The sequence below is a fragment of the Sphaerodactylus townsendi genome, linkage group LG02, assembly GCF_021028975.2.
Source record: "Sphaerodactylus townsendi isolate TG3544 linkage group LG02, MPM_Stown_v2.3, whole genome shotgun sequence".
Lineage (NCBI taxonomy): Eukaryota > Metazoa > Chordata > Lepidosauria > Squamata > Sphaerodactylidae > Sphaerodactylus > Sphaerodactylus townsendi.
In genome coordinates this window covers 19,730,395-19,745,524 of record NC_059426.1, presented here as the reverse complement: position 1 = coordinate 19,745,524, position 15,130 = coordinate 19,730,395, and the positions used below count along the sequence as shown (strand labels likewise).

At 45.4% G+C, this 15,130-nt stretch overlaps 1 protein-coding gene and 2 non-coding genes across 3 annotated transcripts in view; all 3 read left to right on the top strand.

Moving 5' to 3' along the window:
- Positions 1-14,876, top strand: part of NOP58 (NOP58 ribonucleoprotein) — a 28,658-nt gene extending 13,782 nt beyond the window's left edge. Inside the window, 10 exon segments of the mRNA XM_048486473.1 lie at positions 721-866; positions 2,703-2,829; positions 3,917-4,080; positions 5,798-5,845; positions 5,847-5,924; positions 5,926-5,963; positions 7,838-7,894; positions 9,092-9,225; positions 12,978-13,114; positions 14,563-14,876. Coding sequence (XP_048342430.1) covers positions 721-866; positions 2,703-2,829; positions 3,917-4,080; positions 5,798-5,845; positions 5,847-5,924; positions 5,926-5,963; positions 7,838-7,894; positions 9,092-9,225; positions 12,978-13,114; positions 14,563-14,622 — 989 coding nt within the window. The 3' untranslated portion in view covers positions 14,623-14,876.
- On the top strand, positions 1,174-1,260 carry LOC125427627. Its single transcript, XR_007243744.1, has one exon. It is a non-coding gene; the product is annotated as a small nucleolar RNA SNORD11B (small nucleolar RNA).
- LOC125427625 lies at positions 3,678-3,767 on the top strand. Its single transcript, XR_007243742.1, has one exon. It is a non-coding gene; the product is annotated as a small nucleolar RNA SNORD11 (small nucleolar RNA).
- Positions 14,877-15,130: the final 254 nt, after the last annotated feature.

Here is a 15,130-nt window from a genome sequence, read left to right as displayed (position 1 = left end):
AGACTACAAATTCCATCAGCCCCTGCCAGCATGGCCAATTAGCCATGCTGGCAGGGGCTGACGGGATTTGTAGTCCATGAACATTTGGAGAGCCGCAGGTTGCAGACCCCTGGTGTAGTGGGTAAGAGCAGTGGACTCTAATCTGGAGAACCGCGTTTGATTCCTCACACTTCCACACGCAGCCTGCTGGGTGCGCTTGAGTTCTCTCAGAACTCTCTCAGCCCCACCACCTCACAAGGTGTCTGTTGTGGGGAGAGGAGGGTAATTGTAAGCCGCTTTGAGACTCCTTTGTGTAGAGAAAAGCAGGTTATAAAAAACAACTTGTCTTCATTCCAACTCAATTGGAAAACTGATATTTTAGGGGAAAGAAATGAAGGAGGAAAGTAGTGGAAAGTTTCCCAAAACTGTGGATGGTCCTGGTTGTTCTTGGGCTTAAATGGGCTTGATCTGCCAAGAGCCACCTGCTTCTGATCATAGGATATTGTGCTTAAAAGCATTGTATGCACTTGTTTAGAAAATGCATGTGCTGCCTCTCTAGAGATCTGCTTGAGGCAGCTTACAGCTAACCAAACAAAACCGTTAAAATAATAGTTGATTTAACAAAGCAAACAGGCCAGCATCGTCAAAACAAGCCAGGATATAGTATATGTATCATGCTTTTTGTTTTTTAAAATATCATCATTCCTGTTTCTCCTTCCTACATTTTGTTTTTCTTTGCAGGGGACAGAAGAAACTTTTCCAGTTCTGATCTGTCAGATGTCCTTCCTGAAGAGGTCGAAGAAGAGGTGAAATCTGCTGCAGAAATCTCCATGGGGACTGAAGTGTCAGAAGAAGACATAAGCAACATACAGCATCTCTGTGACCAGGTGATGATGACGTAGCAATGGGAGGCGGCTTGGAGCTCTGCAGCCCATTGCTGGTTAAAAATCAATGTCTTATGAAAAGCCCATATTGTTTCCTCCTGGTTTCCACTGGCAACCAATCCACAGCCCATTCAGGCCTTCATGGCACCATTTCTTTTGGGGAGAATTAAATTTATTTTAAGCTGAATGTACTTCGGACTGTTCTGCTAGTGGATGAAGGTAATTAGTGCTCGTACTTGCATGTTTTGGGAGTTGACTGCTCATTCTGTGTCTGGAAAAAGCCATTTTTGAAAGGCTTTCCAGTCAGCTGCGATGGCTGTGATGATCCTGCCACATTGGCTCTCCTGATGTATAAACCATGAAGGTTGTATAGTCACTACCTCTTCTGACGCCATCTTAAACAAACAGCTCCTGTTTAGAAAATGTTCAGCATGGATTGAATCTGGCTGGATTGAATGATTTGCTTTCGGCTGGTTTTTCTGGGATCCAGAGACATGTGACTATTGCATATTATTATTATTATTATTATTATTATTATTATTATTATTATTATTATTATTATTATTATTATTATTAGTTTTATATACCGCCCTCCCCCTGAGTCACAGCAGGGTTTAGTTCTTTTGCGTTTCTAATCATTGTGGAAAGGAATGATTCTCATTTGTAGGTTTGAAACGATCAAATACCCCGCCCCCCATTTTCCACTGTTCAGACAGAAATACCAATAATAAACAGACCAATATCTTTTAGGCCTACCACTCTGTTCACCACGTGATAACATGTTTGTGGTCCGTGGCCTGAGAGAGGTCCAGGTGGCCTCAACCATGGCTAGGGCTTTTTCGGGTCTGGCCCCAGCCAGGTGAAATGTTCTATTGAGACCAGGGCCCTGTGGGATCTAATGCAGTTCTGCAAGACAGAGTTGTCCCACTAGTCATATGATTGAGGCACCTTCGGTTACCATTCCTGCCCCATCTGCCGCCAACATAAGAACAAGCCAGCTGGATCAGACCAGAGTCCATCTAGTCCAGCTCTCTGCTACTCACAGTGGCCCACCAGGTGCCTTTGGGAACTCACATGCAGGATGTGAAAGCAATGGCCTTCTGCGGCTGTTGCTGCCAAGCACCTGGACAGTTAAGGCATTTGCAATCTCAGATCAAAGAGGATCAAGATTGGTAGCCATAAATCAACTTCTCCTCCATAAATCTGTCCAAGCCCCTTTTAAAGCTATCCAGGTTAGTGGCCATCACCACCTCCTGTGGCAGCATATTCCAAACACCAATCACAACCCCTCCCACCAGATGGTAAATTTTTCTGTGCTCCCATTTTTTAAGATTATTTGAGCTCAGTTGAAACGGGATGCCTTCTCAATCATGAGGTATGTAGAATTTTCAACTTAAAATTTATAGTGTTTATTGTTTTTATATGATGTATGTTCTTTTTTGTAAACCAGCTCGAGAAGGGAGGGGTGACGTAGAAATTTAATAAATAATAATACTGTGTGTCGTTATCCTGCTGTTGTAATATATAAAAATTATCTTTCATCTAAAGCGTTAGAAAGATAATTTTGATTTCCTGAATTCATCATCCACCTTCAGATTTGAGTTCTGTGATTATGCTTTTGGTACATAATTGGAGAGATGAGTTATTTTTCCGAAAGAAAAAAATGCAATTCTTCCTATTTGATGCTTTATCCTTGCTTGGCCACTTAACATATTTCATTAAGTGTTAACAAAACATCAATGCCGAACTTGTAGATCTTCCAATCAGTGTTTCTTTAAATACATTGCTTTGGCAGTATTCCTTCATGCAAGGATCTACCGGCCTTGTTCTGTCTTCCAGGTGATCGAGATCTCAGACTATCGAGCGCAGCTGTATGATTATCTCAAAAACAGGATGATGGCCATTGCGCCTAACCTTACAGTCATGGTGGGGGAACTCGTTGGAGCAAGACTTATCGCTCATGCAGGTACATTGGACCCCAAACTGCATGTTGTTGTTGTTGTTGTTTTATTTTAAACTTTATTGCAATATATTAAAATACATGCATTCAAATTAAAACATCACACTTGATAAAAATAGCACACTTGATAAAAATATGCGTAAATTATTTCTATATCTAAGATCTATATTATTTCCCATTGCTAATGCTATTGTATCTATTCCTATCTAACTTTGTACAGTTCATTATCTTACATAACTACTTCTTCAGTCATACTATAGTAGTGTTATTAATCCTTATAACCAGTGGTGGGATCCAAAAATTTTAGTAACAGGTTCCCATGGCGGTGGGATTAAAACTGTGGTGTAGCGCCAATGGGGCTAGGTGGGGCACTTACCTATCGGAGCGCAATGGCCGGTCAGCATTCCGAGGTGGGAGCATTCCGGAGGCCGGTGGGCTGTGGCAAGGACGCAGCCGCTGCGCCGGTCCTTGGGCGGGAAAAGAATACGCGCAGGCTGCCACGCACGCCGGTGCACCTCCTGCTAGACTGCTTCAAGTTCTGCACGCTACTGCTGAGAGGAGGGGCATAACTAAGGCAAAAATCACGCGGCAAAATCACCAATTAGTAACCCCCTCTCGGCACACACAAATAATTAGTAACCTACTCTCGGGAACCTGTGAGAACCTGCTGGATCCCACCTCTGCTTATAACTAACGTATTCTTAATGTCGCACAGCTACCAAATGGTATCTCACTGGGAAGCTTGTTTGCTTTTATGACACCAAAGGTTCTCTCCTTCAGCAGACTAAGATGAGCCTTCTGGCCTGCTAAAATTCAGAATGCCTGAACTAGCGAGGACTTGCATGAGCCTGGAAGTGGTCTGTGATGATTCTGTTTTAAACGTTTGCCTGATTTCGACATAGAACATGAAGGCAACTCTTAAGTCACTACCTCTTCTGAGACACTTCTGGCGCTGTGCCTTGCCTATTTCATAAGGGTTTGGATTGAGGGTGTGGGGCGGTAACAAAGCATTTCACACTAAGTTCTTGCCAGGGAACCAGTCCTGTAACTCGATAACACTCAAATGCTGATGTTGGATCTGTTTGCGCCGCAGGTTCTCTGTTAAATCTGGCGAAGCATCCAGCTTCAACGGTTCAGATTTTGGGGGCTGAAAAGGCTCTCTTCAGAGCCCTGAAAACGAAACGCGATACTCCCAAGTTTGGTCTGATTTATCACGCTTCCATTGTGGGGCAAACGACAGCCAAAAACAAAGGAAAGGTGAGTTACGGATGTTTTACCAATAAACCTTGCGTTTTTTTTTCAGAGATCGCTTGAGCGTGCAGCGGGTTTAGTTTGCTACAATGCCAGAAGAATGATATTTTTTGCGTGATATTTTTTAATGGTGCTGGCCTGTTTCCTTTGTCAAATCAACTATATTTTAACAGTTTTGGTTGGTTAGCAGAAGAACAACATTCTGAAAATTTGGGCCAGTTTCAGGATAACTCATAGACCTAATCTGCTTTAGAAAACGTCCTGCGTCTCCCACCAAAGACGGCCTTCCTCGTGGCTTTACAAACTAATGATCTATTCTACAAGTGAGTGTCTAGAGCAGGGGTAGGGAACCTTTAACACTCAAAGAGCCATTTGGAGCCGTTTTCCACGGGAAAAGAAAACACTTGGAGCCGCAAATAATTTTTGACATTTAAAATAAAGATAACACTGTATATATTGGGGTTTTTTACCTTTTACTCAGCTCATTCTGAGAAGCGCATGGATGCGTCCGCCCTGCTGCCTGCAGGGCAGGCAAGGATGGGGCCAGCGGCTCGGCCTCACCGGCCGCCGGGAAAGCGCCCGCCCCGCTCCAACGGGGCATGCGAGAGGGGAAGCCCGTGGCATGGCCCAGCCGGCCGCGGGCAGTTGGTGCGCCCGCCCAGCTGCCTGCAAAGCAGGCAAGGATGGGGCCAGCGGCTCGGCTCGTGGAGCCGCAGTGCAAGGGCAGAAGAGCCGCATGCGGCTCTCGAGCCACAGGTTCCCTACCCCTGGATGAGAACCTGTTTCTTCAGATAAATTGAACCACCCTATCAAAGCTTCGTCAGCATGGCCAATTGGCCATGCTGGTAGGGGCTGATGGGAATTGTAGTTCCTGAACATTGGAGAGCCTAGGTTCCCACCCTGGTCTAGAGCAGGGGTAGGGAACCTGCGGCTCTCCAGATGTTCAGGAACTACAATTCCCATCAGCCTCTGTCAGCATGGCCAATTGGCCATGCTGGTAGGGGCTGATGGGAATTGTAGTTCCTGAACATCTGGAGAGCCGCAGGTTCCCTACCCCTGGTCTAGAGTGTCTACTGTGGCCTATGAGGATCTGCAGCCTAAGAATGTGAATCTGACATGAGTGTCAGCGGGATGTTTCTGGCCATGTTCTCAATACCACCATAAGTAGATTTGTGCCTTTCTAAGACTTCAGTGTGCTTAAGGATGGTGCAACTCTCATCTTTCTGTGGAACATAGGCCATAACTGTTTAAATTTGCCTTTTTTGTGTGTGCATGCTTTCATCTTGTAACGTTACGTTTATTTATTGTTTATTGGAAATATTTCTCCATTGCCTTTCCACCCCAACAGGGCCCCCAACCCAGCAAACATCAAGGCAATAAAATGGCATTTAAAATGTACACGTGAAATGCTTAAAAATTCAATAAAAACTATAGAGAGTCACAGACTCCAAGAGGAGGACCAATAAGACATTTTCTGGGGGATATACGCCCAATAAAATGAGAAAGCCTTCACCCACTGGTGGAAGACAGCAATGGAGGAAATAGAGCTGTCTTCCTGGGAGGGAGATCCAAAGTTTTGTGAGGGTTCTTTTTCAATTGCCCCAGTCCCCGTAGCCAGAAATTGCCTTTGTTCTCCCTTCCAAGCCGCCTGACCGGCAGCCCTGTGCGCAGAGCGAGTTGCCACCGTGGCGTCAGTGTGGGCCTCTCACCCTCCATTTTGCAGATCTCGCGGATGTTGGCAGCCAAGACCGCCATCGACGTTCCTTTCTGGCAGCTACGACGCCCTGGGAGAGAGCACTTTCAAAGCCGAGATAGGGGCTGAAGACAGGCTGAAAATTAGAGAAAGCAGAGCTGCGGCACCTGGAGGAGAATTTTGAGACCTCTAAGAAGTTAACGATAGCATAAAGCGAGAGTCCTTGCGGTGCCACCTCAGAGGTCAACTGACTCTGAGGACAGACGGGACGAAAAGAAGATAAATTCCTGCGACTCGTATTTGGGAGGAGGTGGGGGATGTCCTTTCCATCGTATGGTGTGGGTTAGGGTTTTTTCCCCATTTTAGAAACTTACATGGGTGAAGAGGTCTGCTGGATCAGACAAACAGTCCATCTAGTCCAGCATCCCATCTCACACAGCTGACAGCCAGTTCCTCTGGAGGTCCGACAACAGGGCACTGAGGCTTTCTCCTGATGTTGCTTCCTGATACTGGGATACAAGGCCTCCAAGTGTGGAGGTTCCCTTTAGTCACCACAGCTAGTAGCCACTGGTAGACCTGTCCTCCATGATTGATTGATTGATTGATTTGATTTGATTTGATTTAATATACCGCCCTATCCCCAAAGGGCTCAGGGCGGTGAACAATAAAATATAAAAACATACATATAAGTTAAAACAGTTACAGTCTAAAACGATGTCCCACAAAACCCATATGCAACCCTCCCAGGAGTAAAGTAGTGGGTCCTGATGTTGGTAGGGACCCTTGTAGAGCGGCGGGGGCATCCTCAGCGGCTGGTCTCTCCGAAGGCCCAGTGGAACAACTCGGTCTTACAGGCCCTGCGGAACTCTCCAAGGTCCCGCAGGGCCCGGATAGCAGGTGGTAGAGTGTTGCACCAAGCAGGGGCCAGAGCCGTAAAGGCCCTGGCCCGAGTGGAGGCCAGCCGCATAATTGAGGGGCTAGGGATCTCCAGTAAATTGGCCTCTACCGAGCGCAGAGGTCGACCCGGGACATATGGGGTAATGCGGTCCCGAAACCGTTCTATGCCTGTGGCTATCGCTGCATCCTCTGGTAGCAAATCCCCCATTTTACTCGCTGTGAACAGACCACTTTGGGCATCAGACCACTTCATAGAACTGCCAACACTTCTGTGAAGTGTCTAGAGTTGCACCTGCGCAACACTGCTAATACTTTTTTTCTGCGCTGCGGTTTCTGTGGGGCAGTGTGTCTCGGCAAGCCGCTGATGTGGGATTGCGTGGTTGCAACTGGAAGAGGCGGGGGGCTGTGTTGTGGGCTCACGCAAGGGGTTCCTGAAGCTTAACGCTAGGCCCGAGGATAGAGGCGTACAATGTGTATCACCTTGATTGTGGATCCATCCTGAAGGAGCCACCAGACTCGTGATGGAAACACGTGCCAGAGTTCTCCTTTCCTCCCTAGCTGTCTAGATTAGTTAATGTGACACAGAAGAATGAAAGAGAACTCAAGACTGGCAACTGCAGAGGGAAACTTAATCTATCGTCTTGGGAGTGGCAGAGTTCAGTAGTGCAGGCACAGAAAGGGGCGCTGAACCCTTGAAGTTCAAATGCAGAGGTGGCATAGTAGTAATAGTAATAGTAATAGTAATAATAAATCATTCTCCCTCCATTTTATACTCACACAACCCTATGAGAAAGGTTAAGGAGGCTGAGCGCGGATGAATGGCCAAAGATCACCCAGAAAGCTTCTGTGGCAGAGTGGGAATTTGAACCAGGATCTCCCAGATCCTAATTTTAAGACACTGCACCGCCTGTCTGTCTGTATACACTGCCATGACTGGCAGGTTAATCCTACAGGGATTCTTATTGCCTTGGGACAAAGCGGTCTGGAGGATTTTCTCCCCCTTGTGTGTTTCTTGGTTCCTGTGAGTGGGTAATGTTTTGGTACCCTCTTACAACAGGATGAGAGCCTTCTGTAAGTGTTACACCTATTCTAAGGCTATAAAGGGCTGTGTGGTTTAAACCAGTGCTGGTGGTTTGTTCTCCATACCTGTGGCTTTTTCTTCCCTCAGATAAGACGAATAAGTGGCACAGGAAAAGCCTTGGCCCGAGCAGACAAATATCAGCACAAGAGGTGAGTTTGCTCAGTTTTCTTTTACTTGCATGCATAATCCATATTCAGGAGCAGCGTCTCTGATGGCCAGATACTAGATACAGGTGGGGATCTGGAAAAATATTGAATTCAAACGCTTGTTTCTTTCTCTATTCTCTTCCAGTCTTTCAACTGCTTGCCCTGCTGTGTTGACATAAATGTATTTAATGTATTGTCAAAGGCTTTCACGGCCGGAATCACTTGGGTGCTGTGTGGTGTCCGGGCTGTATGGCCGTGCTCTAGCAACATTCTCTCCTGACGTTTCGCCTGCATCTGTGGCTGGTATCTTCAGAGGATCCTCTGAAGATGCCAGCCACAGATGCAGGCGAAACGTCAGGGAGAGAATGCTGCTAGAACACGGCCATACAGCCCAGAAACCACACAGCACCCAAACTATATGTATTTAATTTGTTTTTGCATTTGTTTAAAATGTATACATCCTCTTCTTTTCCCCCAACTATCTCAAGACACAAGGCAGGTAGCAGCAGTCTGAAAGTAAGATGGACAGCTAATTTTTGGGAGGTGGGGGAGAGATACTTTGGCCAATAGCATGAGGCAGCTAGCTTCATCTGTTTATAGTATTTTCCGCCAAAACATAGCGCAGTATCTTCTGGTGTGCATTGTTTTAGTTTCTTCCAGTCTGCTGAAAGCGAAAGTTTAAATTACAGTATACAACACAGTTGTTTTTAACAAAATAAGCATGTAGTGTACCTTCTGATATATGGTGTTGTGTGCAAAACAGTGTAAACAATCTGTTTTGTTTTTCAAATAATACAGTCTAAAAATGCTTTGGTAGACATATAAAACAGGTCACAAGGTAATCTAAAAACACTGTATGCCCCCACCAGCAGCGATCTCTTCTTTGTCACAAAGCTGTTTGAGACGAAAATGAGCATTTGGGTGCTCTATATTTATTTATTTCTGTCTAGAAGTATCAGTCCATGATTACTTCTATCCTTCTTCTAACCTGTCTTGCCTATTGTAGATTGATTTGTGTGTAAGGGTATCGTACCTTCTGTGTTTTGTACCATTTCATGCCGTTGGTGCTATGGAATTTTGAAAGGGTAGTCTCTTCCTATGCAGTCAAAAGACGAGCAGCAGCGGTAACCTTTATTTTCACCTCTGCGTGTGACATATACAGTGTTCTTGCCTCAGTTTGCCTTCTTTCCTCCTTTCCAGTGAGGTGAAGACTTATGACCCTTCTGGGGAATCCACACTTCCTTTGGTGCCAAAGAAGCGCAAAATCAAAGCAGAAGAGGAAGAGACAGAAACGCCAGTAAAAGCAAAGAAGGCTAAAGTTGCTGAAATCAAAGGTTAGTTTCTCTGGAGTCTTCCTTGCCTAGAACAATGGATGTACCTGAAAGGTCAAAGTTTGTTTCTTCTTGATCTATTTTATGGGGTGGAGGGACTTCATTGGGCTTAGAAGGGTCAATTATATATGATGCTTTTATGTTGTGCACCGCCCTGAGCCCCCTGGGGATAGGGCAGTATATTAAATCAAATAAATAATAATAAAATAATAATAATAATAACTCTGCTTAACATATCAGTGCTAGCAAGGAAGCTTCTAAGCAGAAAAATCAGGAAATCTCCTTTGTATGTTCAGGAACAGGCCAGCAATTAAGAAGTTTTTACCTGAAGAAAACTGTACATAAACACACACAGCTTAATTTTCTTTCTCCAGTAAAGGTTGTTTTTAGAAAACATGCATGCCCCTTAACATTTGTCTCATTGTACTAAATAGCTTATCATTACATTTAATTTTGAACAATGGCCCCAGATTACAGATCAAAAAAATCTTCCAGTGGGGCCCTGTGCACAACGGAGGGATTATTCTGCAGACCTGTTTGTTTGTTTTTTAAGATGGGGGGGGGTGAAATTCCCCCAAATGACCATTGGAGCTGTAGGGTTGCCTAGCAACTGAGATGCTGGAGCCTGGGCCTCAGCGATCTCAGCAGGATAAGAGGTTGAGAGAAGACAAAATGTTGAGGGGGACAATGTTAAAAAGGCTGTGTGGGGAGGGAGGCTACAAAGTGGGCCGGAGGGTATGGAGAAAAGGCTCATTTTGCAGATAATCTTCTAGAACACTGATTTGCGTTTGCATCCATGAGGGCTAGGGGCTTGTTAAAATGAAAGATTCTGAGGAAGCTCAAATTCATTGCCCATTCCCATATTGCGTGCTCCCGTGCAGTTGGTGTGTACGCATATCCCCAACTTTGAATTTTGTATCCTGCTTTTGTGTTCATGACAAGAGAAAGGAAAGCAAAAAGGGCTCCAGTCCATCAATATGTGTCATTTATCCCAGTTGAAAATTTTGGCTTTTGTAGTAGTAAAATCCAGGGCCCATTCCGCACATGCAGAATAATCCACTTTCAAACTGCTTTCAGTGCTCTTTGAAGCTGTGTGGAATGGCAAAATCCACTTGCAAACAGTTGTGAAAGTGGTTTGGAAACGCATTATTTTGCTTGTGCGGAAGAGGCCCAGGTTTCTTTCAGGATAGAATTCCAGCATCTAGGGCAGTGGCTCTCCAACCTTCCTAATGCCGCGACCTCCAATGACATGCAATGGTTTCACTGTGGGCTAAACAGAGCAGAATGGAGAACTCTCAATTGAACCATTGTTGGCATTAGATTACTCAAGGATGGAACTTGGCTCCATCGGTACCTTTCTGCTGAACACAAAATGGTAGCAAAGCTTTGGTTCTGCGTATTCAAAACACAGACACTTGTTGATTTCACTTGTCAAGCAACATTTTTTGGGGAAAGAAACCCTACCAAAGTGACAAACTTGTTGGTTTCTCGATGTAGCCAAAAGAAACTCATTCTTCCTTGACGTGGCAGTGTTGGCAAACATTGCTGGCCATGAACAATTTAAATCATGACAAACACACACACACACACCCCAGTCTGCAAGCTGTGGAGTGTCTATGTGGGTGAGCACTGGATGAACTGACACATGCTGTAATTTGTGTGACAGATTCCGATGGTTGGCATTGTGACTCTGAAGTCGCACAGGAGAGATCTCATTGATGTGTGTAACATTTGTATCTTCATTCCTAATGATTTCCTGTTTGGTATTGTGGCTTATTAGAGTAGAAGTAAGGTATATTATTGTTATGCACCACTGGATAAGATAGTACTTGAAGACTTGAGGCTTTCAGGTTTGCTCACCTGGTGGGTGAAGAGATGACGGGGAATACCACTGGGGGTGGAAAGTATTGTCAAGTCACAACCAAATTATGGTGACCGCTCATGGGCTTTTTCAAGACGTGAGATGATCAGAGGTGGTTTGCCGTTGCCTGCTTCTGCATAGCAACCTTGGTCTTCCCTGGTGGTCTCCCATTTGAGTTTTAACCAGGGCTAACCCTGCTTAGCTTCTAAGATCTGATGAGATCAGGTTAGCTTGGGCCATCCAGGGCAGGGGGTGGGTACCATTAGAGTGAGTTATTTGGTGTTGATTTCTGGGCACTCACATACAATTCAGAACCAGGGCTGGTACTGTGACTCAGGTCTAAGATTACCTGCTTGGCATGCCAAAGAGCCCTAGGTTCAGTCCCAGGCATCTCCAGTTAAAAAGGACCAGGCAACAGATGATGGGGAAGTCCTCTGCCCAAGACCCTGGAGAACCATTGCCAGCATGCGTGGACATTGCTGACTTTGTTGGACCAAGGCATAAGACATATTAATCTGTTCATTGGCTGGCAGGGTTGTTTGAGACATGTTTGAGGAGAAGGAAGTTCCGTAGGTGCAACTTTTCTTGACTATTACCTGTCATATTTGTTCATATTCAAATGCCAAGATTCCAGGAGTCCTTGTCTACCTGCCTTTTTTGTATGGCTGCTCCAGATACTCATAAACGTGATACCACGCTCTTCCTGACGTTATTTTCATTAGTTAAGTGGTGTAGTGGTTAAGAACAGGTGCATTCTAATCTGGAGGAACCGGGTTTGATTCCCCGCTCTGCCGCTTGAGCTGCGGAATCCTATCTGGGGAATTCAGATTAGCCTATACACTTCAACACATGCCAGCTGGGTGACCTTGGGCTAGTCACAGCTCTACGGAGCTCTCAGCCCCACCTACTTCACAGGCTGTTTGTTGTGAGGGGGGAAGGGAAAGGAGTTTATAAGCCCCTTTGAGTCTCCTGTAGAAGAGAAAGGGGGGATATAAATCCAACTCTTCTTCTTCCCTTTCCCTATAAATCAGTGGTTTTCAACCTTGCTAATGCGGCGACCCTTTAATACAGTTCCTCATGTTGTGGTGACCCCCAACCATAAAATTGGTATATGTAAAATATAAAAAGACCGTTTTCCGATGGTCTTAGGTGATCCCTGTGAAAGGGTCATTCGACCCCAAAGGGGTCACGACCCCCAGGTTGAGAACCACTGCTATAAATGACTTCACAACCGTACATCCAAGCCTTGGCCAAAAAAGGCTTAAAGACTTTGCTTGGATTTTGTTTTCATTGGCTCAGTTGGACTACAAGCTGATAAAGAGTATTTTTCACCCAAATGTGTGCAAAACGGGCAATTCACACCAAGCAATTTACGTAGTTTTGTTTATCTGTAGCTGCCCATCCTTGCTGAGACTTAAGGCCGGCAGCAGCATAAAACCAGTGAACGGTGTAAGAGATTTTTTAAAAACAGCATTGGGCAATAAACTGCCTAAGGCAGGGGTGCCCAACTCCGACGCTTCAGATGTTCACATTGGAATTGTAGTCCATGAACATCTGAAGCACCAGAGTTGGACACTTCTGGCCTAAGGCAAGGTGCCTAATTTGTCACTGAGCTCCTGGGCATCAGCTGTTCCTAATCATTCACCCCAGTAGCTCACCACTTCCTGCTTTGAAACCAAAAAGTAGCAAGTCCCAGACTTCAAGCCCCTTCCCCAAGTCATACATTCAGCTAATTATTTATACTTAAGATTTCCTGACCGGCATCTTTATATTTCTGCTCTTTTTTTGAATGAAAGCCTAGGTTGCTCCCACCATATTCATTTTTTTGTCCTTGTTTGGGGCAGTGTTTGTGCGGCGGCCTCTCAGGCTTCTTTTCTGATTTCCCCCCCTGTAGAAGAGTCCGAAGAGACACAAGAGGACGAGGAACCTGTCAAGAAGAAGAAAAAGAAGAAACAAAAGGAGGAGGAGGTGGTTTTTGTGGAAGAGGTAGAAGAAGAAGAGGAACAGCCAACCACCAGCACAGTAGTAGAGGTGAGGGACCTATTGAATTGTCCATCCATTTATTCAGGGGGTACCCATTGCCAGTAATACATTAACCATTCACTGACACATGTTTTAGCTTACCTCGGCCGCTTTCCATCCACTGTTCTGTCAAGCACTGTTGGAAGAAGGCAAAGTGGTGGAGTCACTAGAAATCAGTAGCCTTTTTGTATGGCAGGAGCTTGGACCCAACCAAGAGGACATAGGAAGATCTTTGTGGCTTTTCTGTCGCTGCCATAGGTCACTGTGTGCCCCATCTTCCCCAGCTGCTCCTGAGAGTTGGGAGGGGACTCCCTCATAACGGGCACTGTGGAAATAAGGGAATGCCAGCAGGAATTGCATGCTTACTTTTGCTATTTTTAGAGCTTTGGTTGGGTTTGTGGTAAGGCAGGTGGTCAGTGATCAGTTTCCTCTTCCTGTTGCAGCCCCCCTCCAATTCCAGGGGGTTCATGGCTCTATGGAGATTAGGGGCTGCACTGGGAAAGAGAAGGCGCCCAGATCACCTTTTCACAGGACTGGATCCAAGGCCGTGGTCTCACTGTCTATACACAGCCTTAGAAGTCACTGCAGTAGCTCTTCTGCACACATTTTTTTTCTTAATAGGGACTAGCAAACTTTCTTTCTGGCCCCCAAACTGCTGAGAACAGAAATAGGAGAAAGAAATGGAAATTATCTTCAGTCACAAAACGACTGATGAATTTACAAAAGCTTAAATGATACTTCCTTTTTTGCAAATGCATCCTGGGTAGATCCAGATTTCATAGGCTCCCCCCCCCCCCCCCGCCCGCCCCAACTGTGAGCGATGGGCTAAGAGCCCTTCTGTTGTGCCTCTGGCTGAATCTGGGTGAACAATCTGCAAGCGGACGAGAACATGCACTCAGCTCAGATGGTATTCAACTGCCACTAGCAAGCGTTTAAAACTTTTGATGACTTAGCATGGTGTTTCATGAACGGGGCAAGAACTCCATTTTAAAAGGCCTTCTGAGTTACTTTTTAAAGATGTATTTGGTGCTGTTGCTTTGATGTGAAGGGGGCGGCATCCAATCCTGGAGTTTCATTGTTATGCAAATTATCGGGGGATTTGGGCAAAAGGGCAGCGGGGGTCTCCATTTCACATCCCAGAGAAATCTGCAGCAGCCGGCCTCTGCACAGGCAGGAGGAAAAGCAATTGTTCTGTTGCTTATAGACAGGAGCTGGTCTTCTGTTGCTTAGTGCTGAAGACTCACTTCATTAGGGCTGTGCTGGTGGTAACCATGGATTCCTGCAATTCTTTGTGCATCTCCGTCTAAAGAGGGTGATCAGCTAAATGCAGGTCGCGCACAGTTCCCCCGAAAGGAAATGAATCTGTTGCTGCTTTCACAAAGAGTTCCCCACTAACAGGGTTATTTCAGGTGTAATAATGATTCAGGCGCAGCAATACTGTTGTTTGTTCTTTCCAGAATACAGAGAAGAAGAAGAAAAAGAAGAAGAAAATCAAAGAGGAGGCCGAAGACGACTAAAAGATAGAAGCTGCAGCCTCCCGAGATGGCTTTTGTCATATTTTTGTTATCCCCTGGCATACTTGCTTAAGTAGCAATTGTAAAAACATAATTTCCCCTGTGGCTAGGCAAAGCTGATAAATTCTGTATACTTAATTCAATTCAGTCCGTCCCCTCCCCACCCCACTTTTAGTCTAATCTCTGCTGGGGCGATGACTTTTCTAATACAGGTCCCTTTATAAGGATTCTGAATAAAAATGCTATTTTTTGCATAACTTTTTTTGCTTCCTCTTAGAAGAAGAAGAAGAGTTTGGATTTATATCCCCCCCCCCTTTCTCTTCTACAGGAGACTCAAAGGGGCTTACAATCTCCTTGCCCTTCCCCCCTCACAACAAACACCCTGTGAGGTGGGTGGGGCTGAGAGAGCTCCAAAAAGCTGTGACTAGCCCAAGGTCACCCAGCTGGCATGTGTGGGAGTGCACAGGCTAATCTGAATTCCCCAGATAAGCCTCCACAATTTAAGCGGCAG